General features: G+C 37.9%; 1 protein-coding gene across 4 annotated transcripts in view; it reads left to right on the top strand.

The window, feature by feature from the left end:
- Window positions 1-20,886, top strand: part of NBEA (neurobeachin) — a gene marked incomplete at its 5' end in the record, with an annotated part of 525,299 nt that overhangs the window by 331,947 nt on the left and 172,466 nt on the right. For all 4 annotated transcript variants that reach the window (XM_082492157.1, XM_082492158.1, XM_082492156.1 and 1 more), the window contains one exon: window positions 18,514-18,657. In XM_082492157.1, coding sequence (XP_082348283.1) covers window positions 18,514-18,657 — 144 coding nt within the window. The remainder of the gene's footprint in view (window positions 1-18,513; window positions 18,658-20,886) is intronic.

Below are 20,886 nucleotides of genomic sequence, written 5' to 3'. Positions count from 1 at the left end.
GTTTTGATAATTTTGTTTGGAACAGTTTGATAGTAAAATGCCCCTAGCTTCCAAAGCTAAGCATGATATCATACTGCAGAAAGAATTTAAAGCATTTAAAAAAAAAAAAAAATCATACTGCATAGTTTTCCAGTAACGGAATTTTTTCCTGACCTCAGATGCTTTGTTTGTGAGAAATAAACTATTCATCAAAGCAAAATTTGTTGGGCTTTTGTTATATTAATAGCAAATTTTCATCTTGACTGATACCTCTAGCACAAGTAAAGCTATTTTGAGCATCAGTAAAATAGTGGAAACATCTTACAAGTTTTTGTTATCTACATTGACTGTCAGTTATCATTTAGGATTTTGTGCATAAATATTGCAGTGGAGGAATGTTTAGTCAAAGCCTAAGTCAGCGAGCTCCTCAGTGTCTACGATCAAAGGCATCAACTTAAATAGGTCTGATCAGGCATTGCAGAAGAGGGCAGGCAGTTTCAGCTGAGCAAAAATCACAGAGCAAAGATGACAAAATGAATCAGTCATTTCTTTGGCAGTAAATAATAAGATATGCTGAGGATTGCAGATGAGAGAATTTCCAGATTCCTTGGAGATGTGCCTGCTTAACACCTGATTTATCTAAGCCTGTGCAGCCATCAAGATATGACCTTGATAAATAAAAAAGTGCTCTACAGCTACTCTAGTGTTAAATCAGAGTTGATGTTGGATGTATGGATACTGTAATTATATCGTACTTGCAGTGATCAAGGGATAGAAGAGTTTTGGAAATGAAAACTATGTCTGTGATCTATATGTTTGTTTTAGAGAAGTAACAAAAATGTTAAATTCTACCTTAAAGAGCTAAAAAAAAAAAGTGTTAATTTTAGCTAAGTGACTTCTTCCTGTAGGAAACATTATGTATTATCTACTAGCGAGAAATAATATTCTCTTAAAAAAAAAAAATTCTGCTACAAGGCAAGTGGGTGAAGCTTCCGTTTAACTACAGTCTGTTAGTCAGCCATTGTATGCATGTTCAGATGTCTGGTTTTGATAAAATATAATATACATACGTATATGTATGCATGTGTGCACATATAGATAGATATGTTCAAAGTACCTGGCAAGTGAAAAATACTGCAATGAGAAATTATAACATTTTTCCATAGCTATATACAACTGTGTGAAAAATTATAAGCTTACTCCTATGGCTATATACTTAGCTGTCCTTTGAGACTGTAGTTATGTTGGAGTCATAGCAGCATTTGCGAGAGATGGACTGGAGAATTTTTCCCCTTTGGATTATTCTCCATTTCTAAGTTTTTTATGGTAGGTATTGGATTTGTTTGCAATCTGTTAAAATGACTTTCATATTGGATTTAAAATTCAAGCATCATTATTTCAGCATTGTATCTGCTGTGCCCTTTTACTTTTAGTTAAATTCTTACTTGAAGTGAAACACAGGATCATTTGTCCCTTTTGTGAAGCTGAAGGGATACTACTTACTTTAGTATCAAAGTGCAAGCTGTAATAGGATTTTGAACTACCTCGAAACTTCTAGTAGAGTTTTAATTTCATAGTGCCAATGGATTTTAAACAGCTGTTATTTTAAGTGTAGATGGAGTTTCAATGTAATTGATTAAATTGTAGACGGAAAAGAAAGCAAGAAAAAAAAAAGATTGTATAAAAGATTATGAACTCTACTTCTCTTCCCCCAATTTTATTACCAATAAATGCATGAAATATGCAGATACGACCCAATTCGCAGTGATTCTGTACATGTGGTGAAAGAACTGTCTCTTCCAGTTAATCACCTTAACATTTTACAGTCATTGGAGATTAGTACAGATGAGACACTACAGTACCACCCTGCCACTGAGACAGAATAGTGCTCCACAAAGGTCATCTTAAGAGCACAATAGTTAATTTATTAAACTTTGGTCCTTCAGTCTTTAAAGACTGTGGTCTACAAACCATTTGCACATAGAGGGGGTCCAAGAAAGGCCACATTTTCTAGTCCACATTGGAGGAAATGGACATGAGTAACTCGGTGCCTGTGTTCTAAACATAGATATGTAAGCTGGTCAAATGTTTCTAGTGTCTGTGCTCAAGAATATTTGGCCTTTTAAGCTGATTATCGTGACAGATCCCGGATGCTTAGAATGAAAAAGGAAAAAAAAGAAGAAAAAAAGAAAAAGCCTGCCTAACATGATATGTAATACATTCAGGTTTTGAAACAAAGCTACAGATATGTCTTATATGTGCAATATGGCAATTGCTTTTGAACTTGCATATTTTAAGTTGCTCATTCCATTATGTATTTGGACATCTAATTAGCAACCTTATTTCAAGAGTGGTTCTAGCTGAAGCTGACCGTGTATGACTCCTTTTGGGACTTGTCGTTAGTGCTCTAAGTTTCAGCAAATGCTGTGTGTGCTCATCATCAGAAACACGGTTTCATTATACAAACAGAATTAAAAAGCATCAGGTTTTGAAATCTGAAATGTTCAAACCTGAAATCTACTTTCATGAAAGCAGCTGGATTTTGATAGACTTTCAAAGAATTGCAGGCAGGATTCCTTCAGGCTGCTGAAGGCCTTACGTTGCCAGAACATTTAGCTTCAAGCAAGCGCTATCTTAAAACGAAGGCTGTGCGGGTTCCCTGCTATGAAACTGGGAGTCTGAAATTCATGGGAACCCCTACTCAACCCAGGGACTGTCTTCAGAACAAGGATTCCGGGTGTCCTATAGACCCTAAAGGAAGATTAAATTTTTGAGTGTCCACAATGTTAAAGAAAAATGTATCAAGACAAACTTTCAGTAACTGTAGCTCTGGAGCAATCCCTCAGTGCTGAGAAGTCCGGAGCAGTTGATTCCCACAGCTCCCGACTTCCATCTCCTGAACTGCTGGGCTCTCTGCCTTCTGCAGTCAGTGTCAGAACAAGGCAGAGGGAGGAGACTCCAGAGAAACCAGTAAGAAGCTGGTTTCATTTGGCATGCACCGAATGTTGTTCCAGAAAGCGAAGTCAGTGTTTTACAGGCAAACTTACCTTGGCGTTTTCAGGTAATAAGACATTTGAAGAAACCAAAATGTCCCATGAACAGGAGATGCTCAATTTCATCATCTCTGTTCAGAAGCTGTGCTGTAAAATCAAATGCCTTATTCTAGGAAGTCGGAATGCCCAACTAAAAGCTACTCTTCATTTCCAGATATCCTGCATTTTGGGTTCTGCACTTTGATATATTAGGTGATTGACACTAATGACATTGCGAACAACCTAGAGGTGTCTTTTGTTGGTGAAAATACCACCATTGTTTACAGACTGCCTGTCAAACTTACTGCATAAATTGTATGTCTCTAATAACATTAATTTACTTTTTCTAAGCTTCCTAAAGTCCTCTGACTTCATTATTTTCCCCCTATCTTTTGTCCGTAGTCATTGAAAATGCCTGCCATATTTCCACAACAGTTTCAACAACAATAATTTTCAAACTATCTTTAAGAAAGCGGTATTTTTTCCAGTACCTAATGCAAAATTGAAACCAAATTGAAAATAATTAATATGGGATGATCACTTACCATAGTTCTGCTAGTAGGCCCGCTAGATGCATAAAAACCAGTTATTTTTCTAGGTGTATTTGCAGTGAGAGTATTCTAGATGTACCATGTAAGAGACTAAAGACCAAATTATGCTTTCAGTTTTGTCTGTGAAATACTGCTTTCTATGCTATATCTATATGAACAGCTTTTCTGTCAGGGTTGAGTTTGTAGATCTTTTTGTAGGCTTCTTCTACGTTTACTTTTTTTTTCTAAACTGATCCAGACAGTCTTTAGATATTCTTTGTTTAGCCCAGGGGGCAGAAGGCTCAAGGGGGCCATACAGTTGTGTGTAAATACCTGTTGGGAGAGAATGAAGAAGATGGTGTCAGACTCTTCTCAGTGGTGCCCAGTGACAGGACAAGAGGCAACAGGCACAAACTGAAATACAAAACATTCTATTTAAACATACATAAAAACTTTTTTTTTTTTTTACTGTGATGGTGGTCAAACAGTGGAACAGGTTGTCCAAAGAAGTTGCGTAGTTTCCATCCTTGGAAATACTGAAAATCCAGCTTGCTGATGTCCTTGGCAGCCAGCTTTAACTGACCCTGCTTTGGACTACACAATATCCAAAGATGCTTTCCAGCCTCAAGGATTCTGTATAATGGAGCCAGAGCTTAAAGCAGACATTTTCCAGAACTTCAGTAATATTTTGAAAACCCTGGATTGCTTATATCTTGATGTTCAAGAGTGATCTTCTTATGTAATTTCTTATGGACTTAAAATGAAAACAGAACAGAAGCATTTAACTGACACTAGAAGTGCAGTCGTCAACAACAAGTTACTTTATCTTCATAAAACTTTTTGAAGAAATACAGATTTACATATCACAGAATTATAGAATGGTTGAGGTTGGAAGGGACCTGCTCAAGCAAGGTGGCCTAGGGCAGGTTGCCCAGGACCATCTCCAGAGGGCTTTTGAATATCTCCAAGGATGGAGATTCCACAGCTTCTCTGGGCAACTTGTGCCAGTGGTCACCGTCAGGGTCAAAAAGTGTTTCCTAATGTTCAGAGGGAACCTCCTCTGTTTCGGTTTTTGTCCATTGCCTCTTGTCCTGCCACTGAAAGGAGCCTGGCTCCGTCCTCTGTGCACTTTTCCTTCAGGTACTCATGTACATTGATAGATCCTCCCTGAGCTTTCTCCTCTAGGCTGAACAGTCCCAGCTCTCTCAGCCTTTCCTCATATGAGAGATGCTTCAGTCCCTTAATCATCTTTGTGGCTCTTTGTTAGACTCTCTCCAGCATGTCTAGATCTCTCGTACTGGAGAGCCCAGAACTGGACACAGCATTCCGGGTGTGGCCTCACCGGTGCTGAGTAGAGGGGAAGGATCACCTCCATCGACCTGCTTTGCCTAACGCAGCTGGGGATACCGTTAACCTTTGCAGCAGGGGCAGCTCGCTGGCTCATGTTCGACTTGAGTGTCCACCAGGACCCCCAGGTCCTTTTTTGCAGATCTGCTTTCCAGCTGGGTGGCCCCCACCATACGCTGGTGCCTGGGGTTGTTTCTCCCCAGGTGCAGGATTTTGCAGTTTTGTTGAACTTCATGATGTTCCTGTCAGCCCATTTCTCCAGCCTGCTGAGGTCCCTCTGGATGGCAGCACAACCCTCTGGCACATCAGCCGCTCCTCCCACTTTCATGTCATGTGCAAACTTGCTGAGGGTACACTTTGCCCCATCATCCAGATCATTCATGAAAATGTTGGACAAGTATGGATCATCATAAAACACTTCTAATATCAACTTGCTCATGGACAGTGTATATTTATTGTTCCTGAAATTGAGTTTGTTGTGACTACGTGAGCCACAAAAATGTTTTGGATAGTCTTTTTATTTTTTTTTCTTAGTTAATGCACTATCCTGAAAATTAGTTACACACACAATCTCATAAAATACATTGCTCTGGGGAAATGCAGGTGATGACCCTTATCTAAGATAACTTCCCAAACTAATATTTATTTAAGTAATGTCTTAAGTATGAATATAGAAGAGAAACTAAAGAACAAAAGCCCTTGACCAGAAAGAAACCCTGTTCTCTTACCCCATTCATGCACACTTAATTTTAATCTGTAAGTAAACAGAAGTTGACAATTAATTGTGAGCAGTTTTAAGAAATAGCATCCACTTCATGGAAAGAAAACACATATATGTTACTTGATGTTCAGTAGTGAGCATTTTAAGAATATGTCATTAAATTAATCCGTAACAATGCTTCCATGTCTCATCAAGTAAATCGTCTTTGTTCTTTAGTCTGAATGTGATTATGCTGCCATGAGAGATGCGCATGTAAACCATTCTGCTTTACTTGGACCACCTAAAATAATACTCCTATTACACAGCATCTAAAATAATACTCCTATTACACAGCATCCTTTCAGTGTATGAACGAACTTCCACAACTGATTGTGAAATATCCAGTGTATGATGGATGAGTTTACATCCAAATTGTGCGCCTGTAGGAGTCCCGAAAATCTGCGTATTTTTTTAAGCATACTGATTTAAGATTTGCATCTACAGCCTTATAATTGTAGCCCAACAGTGCCATCCACTGCTTCTCCAAATAAAATTCCAAATATTTCATCCTCATCGGATTTTAGGGAAAATATGACGTGATAATTGTGTCCTTTTAATATTTTACATGGTAATTGTCAGATACAGATGAAAATGATTTTTTTTAAAAAAAAAAAAAGTCAAGGCATAAAAGCTTACATTAGGTATTACTAGAAGGATCTCCAAAGCAAAATCCTAACTGTGAGAATAATTAAAATTAAAATGCTAGATTAAACTTGGTCTTCTTTCTAGCACTTCTTAGACTCCCCCCCCCCCCCAAATTATATTCTCATTAAATATATCTACTATTATGATGATCCTTAGTCTTATAACCCACTGTAATGTAATGAAAGACATCTTCAAGGGATAAACTGTAATGGAATTGGCTTAGGTAGAGTACCGAACACTATTGTGCTGGATTGTATTGAACACAGCGTCTGAGCTTCTGCTGTCTGACTAGGTAATGTAAATGAGTTGCAATTGCATCCTCACGGTCCTTCGCAGTCTCTGAATATCTGCTCCCTGTTATATGTTATTTCTAGCATAGGAATTTTCATAGCAGGTTTATAATAAATTTTAAGGACAGATTCATGACAATTCTTGAGTATCAGAGTCTCTATCTTGACTCTAATTCGAGCTTTTCGCAGATCCAAACAGCATATGAAAACTTTTTTTTTTTCCCTCCTCAAAACCTCAGTGTTGGGTTTTGAATGCCTTTCCCCTGAGATTTTCAGGTTATCTGGCATGACCTGGATTTTAGCTGCTATTATAGGTCTGAGCTAATAGATTTTACTGCAGAACTTCCTGGCTTTTTACCAGCAGTTAACATAACTACTTCTGTTTCTCACTTCTTCATCTGAAAGCATATGACTCTGGAATGTTCTTGAAGTAATCAAATTGGCCTGCAAAACCATTCCTAAGACCTAAAAATCACCATTGCCAGTCTTAGAATTCTAGCTGCATTTTTCTCCCTTTCGTTGTTATATTTTCATGTGAAAAGAATACATGGTATCTGTCCTGCCAAATGGAAGTCATTTACTTACCAAAAACCAGTAAATTACTATGATGGGAAATGTTTTCAAATCCATGCGAAGGGTATATTTGTTCTATTAATTCAGTTCTTTCACTAATTGACAAAGAAATAGAAGTATCAACCCATATAGATTCGGTGCATCTCATAGAAACGTTTTGGAAGAACATTCTGTCAGCGAAAGTCTAATAATAGTCCTTCAGGACAGCTTTCACAGCTGGGTGAATGCAGCTCTTGGGACTCAGGTTTCACCATGTGCTTTTCTTACCTCCTATTTGCTATGCTTTAAGACTCAATGTTAAGGAATAACAGCACTTAAAATCTTTGGCTATAGTTAAAAGCACAAAATCTTCCATCTTTACATTTTCTCCGCTCTTCTTATTCTTGACGTCTTCTTCACTGCAGGACTCCGTTCCTCACTTTGTGTATGAGTACGTGGAAACACGTATCGTTTGTGAAGGCGAAAAGGTGTTCAGTAACACCAATAACTGAGTAAAGAAGCCAAAGCTGGACCAAATAGGTCTAAAAATGCAAGGTGAAGTTCCACTTCTGCCTGGGTGGAGGAAGGTGTTTTCCGAAGACCTGGCTGGGACAGCCTGCCAAGCACCCGGCTGGAAGGGAGGGCCATTGTTTCAGCAGTACTGCGACCGCTGCAGCCTAGAATTAGGAGGTCGTTAGTATGGAATTAAAAAGACTTTACTCTCACTCTTTCTGGCAGCCAGTAGGAGGCATGACAGGCTTTCAGGCAACGGGCTCGGGTTTCCGAGAGCCTCTGGGCTACTTGCAAAATAAAAATGGGTTAAATCGACAGAGGCAGATTGCAGAAATCTCTTCGATATAGGTGATTCCTTGTCTTTCACGAAGCAAATGGAATCGCTATGTATAGATTACAAAAATAAAGGAATTAATTTTCAGAGACAATATATCTTTTAAGATACCAAAGTATTTTTACTCATCGTTTTCACATTGCACTGCTCTACATTTATCACAGAAAATCTATTTCTACTATATCACATTAAAATTATCATAGAGGTTTTAAGTAAATCGTAACATTTGTACACAAGAAACAGACATGTATATGTGCGCTGGCTATTCCGTATCCTTACAAGTACAGTGAGTTTTTCAATACCACTTATTTTTGTGTGTTACTCATTTTATAGCGTTGGCTTTGAAACATGCACAGAAAGTACCAGTGTAGTGAAACAAACTGAAAGATATTACGAGTTTTAGCGTTATGCAAGGGTACAGGCAGGGATGCAGAAACACCCAGTGAAAGCAATGTATTAAAAGCCAAATACATTTTATAGAAAAGTTCTCAAATATACCGCTAACAGCATGACAAGGAAGACACCTTGTTAAGAATTCTATCAGCCTGCGTATTATGCGTGCTTCCAGTTATATTTTATAATATAGTTATTTTCCGGTTATATTTTATAATATATATATATAATTTTGGTTTTGATAGCATGTATGCTACATCATGACACAACTTTTTTCTTATCCTTAATATACACCTAAAGAGTATATCTTCCAGTGTCTTTGTGTAAAGCCCTCAACATCATCTACAGTAGATATATTTTCCCAGCTGAAAGGACTATGCAAAATGCTTGAAGAGCGTATTATCGGTGTCTCTTTTGCCACATAGCACAAGTCCTTCAACCTCATGCCTTGAAAAAAGCTGATCATGTTGTCTAAATAGCATCTCCGGTCCAGTCTGAATGGAAAAAAGTATTGCCAGTGCTGGCAAATTTAACGTAAACGTAGCGGTTTTGCAAGTATCCCTGCAGTTGCATGGAAGGTTTGCGCTCTCTTGTGATCTTTGCGAAGCAGAATGAAAGACGCCACAGACCCCACACGGCAGCTTAACAGAAGGCGCAATAAAATACTGCTCTCCTTTTTCTTTTCTTTACTGCCAACTGCTGCTAAGGTTTCCATGAGTTAGCTCTCCTTAGTATACACACAGGCTTCCTACCTGGGACGGTGATTACCATTCACCTATTTCAAGAGGCAAAATAGTGAAAATCTTTTAGATGATCTCATTGAGCTGTTTTAGTAATAGACCCTCAGACTCTGCTTTATCTCGGTGATGACTTGTGTACTGCTTCTGTTTCGCTTTTCATCTGCTAGACTGCACGAAACAAAGATGTTTTAGAACTGCAGCTATTTTTGTAAAAAAAAAAAAAAAAAAAGAGTACAATTCTGGCCCAAATCAAGCAAACAGCAAAGCTTTGATTTTAATTGGATGAATAGTTACGTTTTAGGTTCAGGAGCTAGGAGCTCATATTTTTACAACAGCCTGGCCCAAACAGAAGTGCTGTCTGTTGCTACTAGAGCGTAGTCCCTTAGAGCTAAGAGTTAAACCTGAATATCCCAACGTTAGGGCCACACTGCTGCCTCACAAATGTGTACATCCTGTGGGTGCTGCCCTTTGTCTGGCGTTGCTGTAGGCATTGATCTATGCAGAAATAGAAACAGTTCCTCCCACCGATTGCTGTTGCTGCTGAAGTGAAAATGATGTATGCCAGTTCTAAAGATACGGTGATCCGTGTGAGGATGAAATAAAATTTGCACAGAAAAAAAAAAAAAAAAAAAAAGAGATAGAGCAGCACACTGAACCAGTTGGAATCGTACCGTAAAAGCCAATGTAACGGAGAGTAAATCTAGGTGTTCTAATGATATTATTATATTGACAAATTCATTATTTATATATAACGGGGACAATCCTTTTAAGAAACAGTTACAGGAGACATTATGTCATGTATAGGGGATTTTGCCTGCGTAAAGACTGCATTAGATGTTCTTTCTGTATGTCTCGAAAGAGCAGAATTTCATTTGAAAAGATTACTATTCCAGAAAGCAAAAACCCTTTCAGACATGTTGGCAAATGAGTTTCTCAGAGCACTGATCATGAGGTGTTGAGGCTTTCTTCTCTAAGTCGCCTCGATAGAAATTAAAAGAGTTAATTACTGGAACTACGATAGCTACTATAAAATAATTTTAAACTTACTTCCTACACCTCCATTCTCTGCACGAGAGAATTAATTTTTTAGCTGTCCTATTCTGTATGGCTCTGTACGGTGCCTGTTTCCAAAGAGCTGATCTTGTTTGGATCTGATAGCAACAGCTTAAGCGGTGAGGGACAAAGTTGCCTTCTAGCAGACATAAGCACCCAGGCTTTGGCCACAGAGAGGGAGAATTCAAAAATGAGAAGACAGACCACAATACTACACCTATATCTTTCTTTTTAAAAGTATCGGGGTTTGGACCAGTCTCGTGGTTTGAAGGCTCTAATTATTAAATGTTGGGTACGGTTTAGAAACGTTGGTGCAGGATATCCCAGTACGGGAGGTGGGATCACGTTTCTCACGTGTTAGCGCGTTACCACTGGGCTGCTTGCATACACCGAGCGTTTGTATTTCTAAAGAGCGGTTCATTTCTTCCCAAGGCTTTATCGTGGTTAGCCTTTTCAATTGGAATTTTTTGTGAGCAGGAAGAAAAATTGAGGCTAGCATATGTGGGCCCAATTCTTCAGTGCGGGGAGTGCCTCTTTAGAAGTCCAACAACTTTGATCCTGTCTTTAGGCTCCGCAAGCAGATAGAGTCCGAACGTGGCTTTTCCTGCAGAACGTGTGCTTGGGTTAGGTATTTCAAACTCAAAACTAATCTAAAACTTTCAAAACAAAATCCAGACTTGAGTGTTGAGACGTGACAGATTTTTCACTTATAAGTTATTTTGAAAACGTTTTATCAGAGTCTATTTCAAAAGCACAGAATGCCTCGTTTAGCAGAATTATTTCATTATTTCATTATCATGTCATACATATTTAAATTCAATCACTTTTTGCTTCTTACCTTATTAATTACATTTTTCTATTGAAATAGTTTGATTATTCTCTTCAGTGGCCTGTCTTAAGAAACCTTTGCTTACATGTGAATATTTTGAATTAAGGATAAATGAAATTCCTTTTTGCTGTCAAAACCAAATTGTGAAAATGCATTGCATGGCTTTGAAAATCAGTACACTCTATTAGCAGACCTGTCAATATAAAAAGTGCATTCCATTTCCACCTCTTGCTCTAATAACCTTTTCTATGTTACTCAGAGGCAGTTCACATAATCAGAGTATATTGTCAGCTTACTGGAGTTGGGGAAGCATGAAATGAAAATCGCGTTAATATTGATCCAATTCTCTTACTTGCAAGTGTCCTTGATGTCCTTTCCACTGAGCAATAACTGTTGGTGTGATGTAGTTATTTTCCTCTCAGCTATTACTGTACTTCGGTAAAACGGCTGGAAACACAGTTAGGAAAATTTTATTGCTCTTAATTATTTTTCTTGTGTATCATCTTTGCCTGTTTAAGTGATCCACAGCATAGCAAAAAAGAAAAAAACAGTTTCTTTCTGCAGTTTATCAAACTAGAGTATACACCGAGAGGCTGCATTGCAAACTGACAGGCATCTGTAAAGGTCATCAGTCATGAAATATGAATCCATTCTTGTGTGTACGAGTTACAGTGGCAAACTACGTCTTAATCCAAAGATAAACATTTGACTGTTTCAGCTCCCGTTAGAAGGACTTCTTCTGACTTCCGCTCAGAATGAAGACCGCCCTTCAGGAGCCTGAAAATGCCTTATAACGTTTGCTGGACTGGGATTATCCAGCTCTGTCACCTACTGGCTGTTCAGTGCAGGATCCTTTCTCACGTGCTCAAAACGCTGGAAATCTCAAATATATATAATGAAAATATTGACGACTTCTAAAAATGTATTTTGCAACTGCTCTGAACCTCCGTTTTCCTATCTATAAGCAACAAAAATAACAAGTGTCCAACATGGTAACTTCATCTTTATTTTGTGTAGGTCCTTTTATATTAATATACGACACTTTGACATCAACTACAGGTATTTATTGTTTAAAAAGCCCTCAACCTCATCTGAGGAACCTGTTCATTTTGGCCTTCAACGGCCCTATTCTCAGTCTCTTCTTTGGTATAGTTTGTGTCAGTCTCATTTTTATAATGCAAAGCATCTGAGAATTTTTAAGAGGAAAATGTATACAACTGTAAAGCATTTATTTACAAATGACTCGCATAAAGAAGATCATTTGGTCAGATATTAGGTATGAAAATTGGAGAAAAATGTCTGGAATGTCTATGATTAAATTTTCAGGTATTTATCTATTATAGAAAACGAAAACGTGATTTGGTTTTACTTTTGGTAGAAGTAATTTCCGATACAAATGTATGCAATTTTTAATTTCCATGCAATTTTCGTAGTTTTTCTCCCTCATTTCTTCAAAGATCCTTAATAATGAAAATATGATTTAGATTCCTCTGGCTTCTATTAAATCTATTAAAACCAGCCTTCCTTTAATAACAGTCACTCCTCTGATTCTCTGGGGAAACTAAATTATATGCCAGTCAAAGCTGCCCGTTCCAGAAACACATTGCAATTTAAATAACCACTCGAGCAGACACAGGTGGGGACAGTTCATCATGATGTGCCAGCACCGGGCTGCTACTCGGAGCCGGAAGACCGGACTCTCGAGCGGACCCAGGGCTACCTGGCGTACGTTTCCCGCGGAGTCAACGCGGTCCTGGGAGGGCTGAGCTCTGTAGCCATGGGGAAAGATATTAGGCTGGGGTGGAGAGTGGTCACCACGTCGATGATTTAATCTTACTGGGTTTTGTAGAGGTCAGTTTACAGACTCCTAAGCAGCTGCTCTCCATAACTGTGACCGCTGCGAGGGTCCCGGTGCCTAATCAAGTTAGGAAAGATTAGCAATGAAAGCAGGGGGTTAAACCGTTAGAATAGATAAAGCAGGAAGATTACCTCGTGAAACTTTTTTTGTAAGTATTTTCAACTATTAATAACGTTGAATGGCGGGGGAAAAAAAAAAAAAAGGTAGATGGTAGTGTTGCGTTTTAATTCTTTGCACACGTATGCTTGATTCTTCCTGAAAAAGTTACAGTTTGTGCAATAAACAAAAAAAAAAATCTTCCAGGAAAAAGCTTAGCTCTCTCAAACTCTGTTCATAAATTACATTTTACCTGTGATATAATTTCATGGTTCACATCATGACCTATCAGGTAGTCTTATGTGAGGAACTAATTCTGAATTCCTTTGTTTAATAAAATATTAAAAACTATCTTAGGTGAATAAAATTCAGCAACAAAAGCAGCGTTCTACAGAGCAGTACGTAGCAGTGATCTGTAAGGAGGAAAAAGCAACTTTACCCTTAAAAGTTTCTGAGGAGAGCTATACTTTAGCTGCTATAAAAGAGAGGTTTTAATTAAATGCAGCATTTTACTGTCAAGAGAACAGACTTTACTTATGTCAAAATGCTCCTTTAGAAGCCACATAAAACTGTAAAAGACAATATATGAAAAAGCTTTCTTATAGAAAAGAAGAACACCATCCCATGAAGCAGATTTCCAGATGTTTGGAAACATTAGAATTTCCTGTCAGTATATTTAGGTAACATTAAAATGAGGTTAACTTTCCATTCTGCCATCTCTCTTCAAAGATCAAAGAGCACTCACTGCATAAATTGCCTTATCGGTAATTCGTTGAAGTAAACTATGGAAACAACTTTATAAGAAGCAGTAGTCTCCTTTTGTTGGTTACAGTATGACCAAGCAAACTTTTCTTAAAATTGGACTTCTTTTTTACCTCATTTTATACTAAATACAGAGAGAAAAATTTTAAATGCTACATTTGAATGTATAATAAATGGATAGAAGTAAAGAGAGAACGGAAAACTCCCTTCCTGTGTTCAACTAAATCATAGCAATCGGTGTAACATCTAATAAAATAAGCACACATAAACTTAAGTGTAATCAACAATATGTTATGTTTGCACGGCTAATTTAAAAATTTTATTTAGGGATGGTTTTGAGGGTTTGGACACTTACAGTATCTTTGAAATTTAGATCGCATCCTTAAAGCCTGTTGTGACCTGCAGAACCCAACAGGGACTTTATTGATTTAATGGAAAATAGAGAGGCAAAAATTCAGATGTTACGATAACCCCCCCAAAAAATGTTTAAATATCGTCTGTATTAAATACTTCTAGAGGATGTAGCTGCAGAATAACGTGAGATTCCCCTGTTCTTGGGAAATCATTAGTTTTTGGGGTGGGGCTTGGTATGGGTTTTTTTTGTCTGCTTAATAATTTCTATTTAAGAAAAAGTAATGCTACCGGAAGAGAGATTAGTAAATTTTTGGCAATACTGTACAAGTTTATTGTGCAGCTCATTTAACCTTTCAGACATGTAAAATACACACCTTTTAATGGAAGTTGGAGTTTTGTAGAGAAGTGCTGGTTGGTTTCTTTAATTTCTTTTAAAGATGAGCTCTTTTCGGTTTTCCTGAAGCTACTGTAGAGAGCTAGTTTTTAATATACACATTAAAAAAATTATCAAGATGATAACAGGTGTAACAAAAGATGGATTATTTGAATTTTTTTAAATTGCTTATCTAGTCTTATACATACATGCTCTTGGAATATCTTTAAGGCAGAGCCTTCAAGTTCCAAGAAATTAAGGCACCAACTTTGGCTGGACTTCAATATGAGCCGAGTGACTGACTGACTTTAACTTCTTTGCAAAATGTGGTTTTAAGAAATACTTAGCTGCTTATTTCAAGGCTTTTTTCCAAATCCCAGTCTAGAAAAATATCCCTTAAGAAGGAGCTTCATAAGGATAAGGACTGATAACATCTGCCAGTTCCAGTTCTGTGGACCCCAATGTCAAAATGTTGCTTTCTTGAAATTGCATCTATTTTCATTTGATTTTTTTTCTTTTTTAATGGATTTGAAACATTTTCTAATTAGACTTAGGAACTGACATTAATACAATTCTGTATTGTGTCTTTAAAATACGAACTCCTTGTGTCCTAAAAAGAGTTGTAAATGAAATATCTGGAAATGAATTTCATTTCATAGTAATTTTGCTGGGGCTTTGAAAAAAATAATTTGGGTTTTGATTTTTTTCAAACATGCTGAAATATCAAGTATTCATGTATTCATCTCTCCTTTTTATATCATTGTTAACAATACTAGACATAGTTTTATGTCATATAATATTTTATTCAGTTTGTTGTCTGGTTTTGAAGAGACAAGTTGTTTTTCTTTTTACTCTTATTTGGAGAGGTTCTCTTATTTTAAAACCTTTTTGAAGTTGTCTTGAAATATAAAAATAGAACATCTGTGACAGATCTGTTTTGAACATATTTCACATTTCAGGATCCAAGGAGATCTGGTGGTCTGTGGTATTCGCTTGTTAATTTCTTGATGAATGGGTAGAAAGGCCACGAAGTGCACTCAGTACAGCACGTCTTCCGAAGATAGATGATCTCAAATAAATTCTATTCCCAATCAGTTTTTGATTTGTTAGGTGTTAAACCATTTCTTTGTAAGGACAGTGTTTACAAGCCTTGTAATGAGACAGCCCTGTGAGACCTTACTCTTCTTGCTGTAATTTTGATAAATGGAACTCTAATTCATAAAGGATATAGTGATTGAAGGGCAACTCTGGGTCTCGTACACTTTCATTTAGATAAATGTTTGGTACAGTACAGCAAAACTGAGGTGCACTCAACAAAGTGATAAATTTAAACAACAGCCAAACCAGAGCTTTTTTCCATCAAGACAAAGAAGCGCCATTTACTATATTTCTTTTAGATAAATGTATGTTTAATATTATAAACCAGAATGGATTTTAGAAACATTCATCTTGTTGCTAAGCTCCAAATTTGCCAAACTAATTTAATGCCTTCTACTCAACCACGTTTCTTACATCGGCGCATGGCAATATTTCTGTAATCTGGTAACTGGAACCCTCATCACTCAGGATTTAAAATACACCAAATTTCAAGTTCTTCTGATGCATTTTAAGCATTAGTATTAATTTGGGGCTTGTAACGTGTTTTTTTTTCTTGTAATTTTTAAAATGTATCTTCATGCATAAATAATTTTAAAGAACTGACATTAATCTAATCAGTTACTACAGAAATGGTTGACTCTATGATTACTCCAGATTAGTACTTTTGAAGTTATTCATTAGAAGATTATCACATTTTATAAAGCTCCAAAACCTTCGTAACACTCACTAGAGCTACCAGAAAGGAAGAGAACAGTATTTTCTTGCTTCCTTCCTGCACCGTGGCAGTTCATCTCAGGCCGGGTCTCCTTTAGTGTCAAATGCTTCACAGCAGGAGCTATTACTTGTGTCAAACGATGCTAAACTCCCTTGTAGTAAACGCAAGTGTAACAAGACCCTGATCTAGCGATTAAATACTCAGGACAATTCGGATGTAATAAAACTGAAAGTCTGTTACAGCACGTTACTCCTTTGTGTTTTTCCAAGCTCCTACAAATCTTGCTCCTTTTTGTGAATTGAAAAAACAAACCAACAAAAAGCAAACCCAAACTGAACTAAAAACCAAAAGCTTGGGCATAACGCTGAAAACTCTTCCAAGCGTTAGTTACTTGATTCAATTTTAAATTGGGCGAATAATTACGTTTATTTGTACTAAGTCATAACCTGTGCAAGTGAGGCAGTAATCACAGCCTAATAACTGAACACAGCAAAACACAAGAGTATTACTATATATCAGTATTGTCTTAATTTCTATCAGTATCGGTATGGTCCTAGTGGAGAGCAACAAATAGGAAGGTTAGAGAGGCTGTCCTTAATTTTGGGCTTGGTGAAAAAAAAAAAAAGGGGGGGGGGGGGTTTGCTTACTTATTTGTCTTGACCTGCTCTGTAGTTTCAGAAACGGCAATTGGGATAATAGCAGTAGTATACAAAAGGTTAATATCAGGCAATGTAAAACATGAGGTTGTCTCAGCCTGTGGTGGAATCCGATACCAAGTGGCATGCTAACAGTGATCTTCAGAGTAAACACTCTAACAGAAAAATATGCCTCCGGCATATTTTATATGGTGTGACTCTCCTGTGCACAAACTAATTAAAAGACTCATATAGGAGCAGGAAATAAAATCATAACACCTTCCCCACTGTTTGGAATAACAAAACTGCCTGACGCATCAGTTCCGTTTCATGCAACTTTCTTCACTAACCTGTCTGCTTACTCTGTTCCTCTTAGTTGTCCCATATTAATACGGAGCCATGAGTCTTATATTGGGCTTTATCTCATGATTTTACATCTGCCATAATTGTATTCATCATGTGAAGTTCAGGCATTGTGGAAGACAAACAAAATCCATACGTGCCTGGTTTTGCTCAGATTTCACTCATCGTTCTGTAGATTAGTAGTAAGCAAATCTCAAAACTATCGTACAGAAAGGAGAGATTAGGTTTGGGTTTTATTTCTTGGTTGGCAGAACTGGAGATCCCCATATCTTGTACGGTCCAAGGTGAAGACACAGGGGTTTCTGTTTAGGAAAAAAAAAAAAAAAAACACAAAACCAGAAAACTTTCTCTCCTAAGGCTACTTTGAGTCTGTAGTACTGCAAACAAAACTAATGGCCTCTTCCCATCTAAGAAAAAAACACTGTGCGGATGTCACAACAGTACACGAAAGCTGTTTATGGTATGACAGCTACTATCATTTGATCATACAATGATTAATTTCTTAATTTCATGCAAATAAACTCTGGCAAGCACTAGTGGAACCTTCCCAAAATGTAAGATGGTACATCTCCTGCCATAAGGAACCGTCAGTCTGAATAGAAAAAGTCAGTTGTAGGCAAGAAGAAAGAGTAAGTTGTTCCTGTGAAGTTCTTTGAGGTAATTGGCACGTGTCCATACACCAACATTTTCATTGTGCTCCTTAAAAACACACACGCACATGCACACCAAAGTTTCCTCACCGTGCTTGTCCTTTTCAAGTCTTTTTGAATCTCTGCATAGCCTACCTTGTTGGTACTCTATATTGAGATAACCCATCTCCTGCTTCACCAACCTGTCCCTCCTATCTCTAAGGTGAAAATCATGACGGATTTTGAATTCCCAGAAGCAACTCCTTTATTTACAGTAGGTGGTTTGAGCTCTCATAGGTCAGTCAGAATCAGGACACCGGGAACCCAAGAGAAACTCCTGCTCAATTTCTTGCAGGTGGAAAACTAATGGAACAACATTGAACATAAAGCAAATAGCAATTATTAAAAGCAGGAGAGTCTTTGTGAAACAGTTTGTATGTTATTCAAGATACATTCTGAAAGACAGAATAAGGCTGCGTGTTTTGTAAACCTTGATAAAGATTTTTGAAAATGTTCCTTCCCTTTTTCGATAAAGATGATGTATACTCGGGGGTTTTTTTACTACTTGACTGTGGTTGTTTTATATTTAAAATATTATTCATCTAAATTCACAACACTTGTAACTTTTTTTAGGCACTGAAGAGGATGTAGTGAAGTCAAAGAAAACTTTCCGAAGTCAAGCTGTGGTAAATCAGAATGCAGAAACAGAGCTTATGCTGGAAGGAGATGATGATGCTGTCAGCCTGCTCCAAGAGAAAGAGATTGACAACCTTGCAGGTAATTATATTTTTCATTATAACTAAGATATGAGCCAATAGGCTCTTTTAAACTTGTTGGTTTTTAACCTTTGTGGTTAGTGTCTTAATATTGACAGCGAAGTGTACAATTACACTACAGATTCTTTGTCTCCTAGATTTAATATGATGTCCTACTTCCATGAAGTAGGGGAATTGATTATAAAGCGTGTGCTCGTTGCACGGTCTTTCAGCAGAGATGGGAGAAATTGCAATACTTCGAGTGCTTTTGTTACAGCCTGTGACTTCTTGTTGAAAATTCTGTAAAACCACTGCGGGAATGGCTCTTTTTTATGGCTAAAATGGAAACGCGGGCTAATTCCACAACTCGGGGGTTTGTGAGTCAGGGTGGGGTTGTGCGCATTCACGACCTGATCCCAAGTGTCGCACAGCTTGTGGAGAGACACCTGCGCTCCCGCTGGCACCCGCTTCTCTCACTGATGGAGTTAGGGGGCATCTGCAGTATCTCAACCCATCTGTCACAGCGAGGGAGAAAGTTGCCTGTTGTAAACAGGGTCTAAGAAGGAATGAAACTGCAACCAAGCTGTGAACTTTGTTAGTTAGCAGATGAGCTGGGAACGAATCCTCTGTAAAAATGTACATGAGAGATTCCTTCTGGTCCTTTCTCCCTGTGTGAAGGTACGCAGTGAGGTCTCGGTTCTATCCGTCTTCTAGCAGGTTCTGTTACAGTTCTGTCTGCACTACCACCTTTCCTGGGGACGTAGTCTGGAAAGAAAGGCATGTTGAAGGTTGAAAATGCACTCTCCTTTCAGACGAGGTAAAAACGGGAGAACTGTGAAACGCAGTATGAATTTTTTTTATATTTTTAAAAGACCTTTATTAAATTACTCCAGTAAGGGGAAGTTTTGTGATGTCTCGGGGGTTTCTTCAGCATAATTGAATTTCTAGGGTAGCTACCTTTACTCCTGCACTTTCTTCTGATGACAAAGTGGAAATTTGTAGCAAAGATAACATCATAAATGGATGGTAAAAGCAAAACAAACCAACGAAACAAACAAAAGCAAAAAATGCCTACATTAAAGTTAGTCTTATACTTCGAAACCAGAGCGGAGCTGAGGGGGGAAGGAAATGCTTTTATTTGGGAGCAACTTTCAGTATATGGTTATCACAGTTAATATGTCGATCTGCTTGCTTTCTCAATCTGCAGCTAACCGTGGCTGAGACGCAGTTGTCTTAAGTCAATAAAAGAGTGCGTCAAGCGGGACCATTAGTGGGATAATTTGATCGACGTCCCTTTCTCCTTTAGAAGGAAAACTCGGCACTGCTTTGGCTAAGTTCTCATATCTAAGAACAGTGCTTCCAACTAAATATGCATACAGTTGCTATAGTTTAAAGGGCTGCAATATGCAATTACATTGAAATATTGATTGGAACTGCGAAGCGGACATGAAAAATTCTTGCCCAGTCTGGCAAATCTCACCGTCAGCTATGAAGTTCTTATATGTGCCCCAACAGTGCCATTTCGTTCAAACACACCGATGCAGTACCATCCCTGTAGCTGTATCCCTCTGCAAAAACCTAGTATGTCGATGTGTCCTTAAGTATTTATGTGCAATGTACCCTTTTACTAGAGATCACTACCTGTATGACATCCCCTGCTCCTTCAGGACACGGACAGTCATTCTGGTCCTTTCCTTTCACGGCTTGTAGAAATTTGGAGATATTGTCGGTGTTAGAAAAACAGAAATTATAATTATAGAAATAGAAACAAATTTACTTTTGAAATATTGACAGGACGTCTGTCCTAACAGTGTCAGAAATTAGCCTTTGTGTTCCCTATCAACACTAACAGGGCAAGCAAGGCGCCTCCAAGTGTGGTGAGGTGCTATATGCGTACCAAAAACTGCGAAGTTCTCAAAAAGAACCTACATTCCACTACCTCGTTTTTACTATCAGATTAACTGCAGCCGTTGCTACTCGACTCTTGCTCTTTTTTTGCAGCTGAAATGATTTTGAGAGTTAATGGTCACACACGGTATCATATGTGTCTTCTGTAAATTTTACCAATCAATGAAAAAACCTGAGTCACTCCATACCCGCTGTTTTGCCTCGTGATTTTGCATATAATGATGCCACTGTTTTCCACGGTTTTCAGTTTATACGATGTGACTCTGAAACTTGAGTCCAATAACTGAAATCAAGAAAAGCACTGGGCAAGGAAGGTGGGGTTTATGCCTAAGAAGGTTAAAAC

The sequence above is a fragment of the Vanellus vanellus genome (assembly GCF_965231255.1).
Source record: "Vanellus vanellus genome assembly, chromosome: 1".
Classification (NCBI taxonomy): Eukaryota; Metazoa; Chordata; class Aves; order Charadriiformes; family Charadriidae; genus Vanellus; species Vanellus vanellus.
The sequence above is the reverse complement of the archived record's forward strand: the minus strand, read 5'-3'. Positions and strand labels throughout refer to the sequence as shown.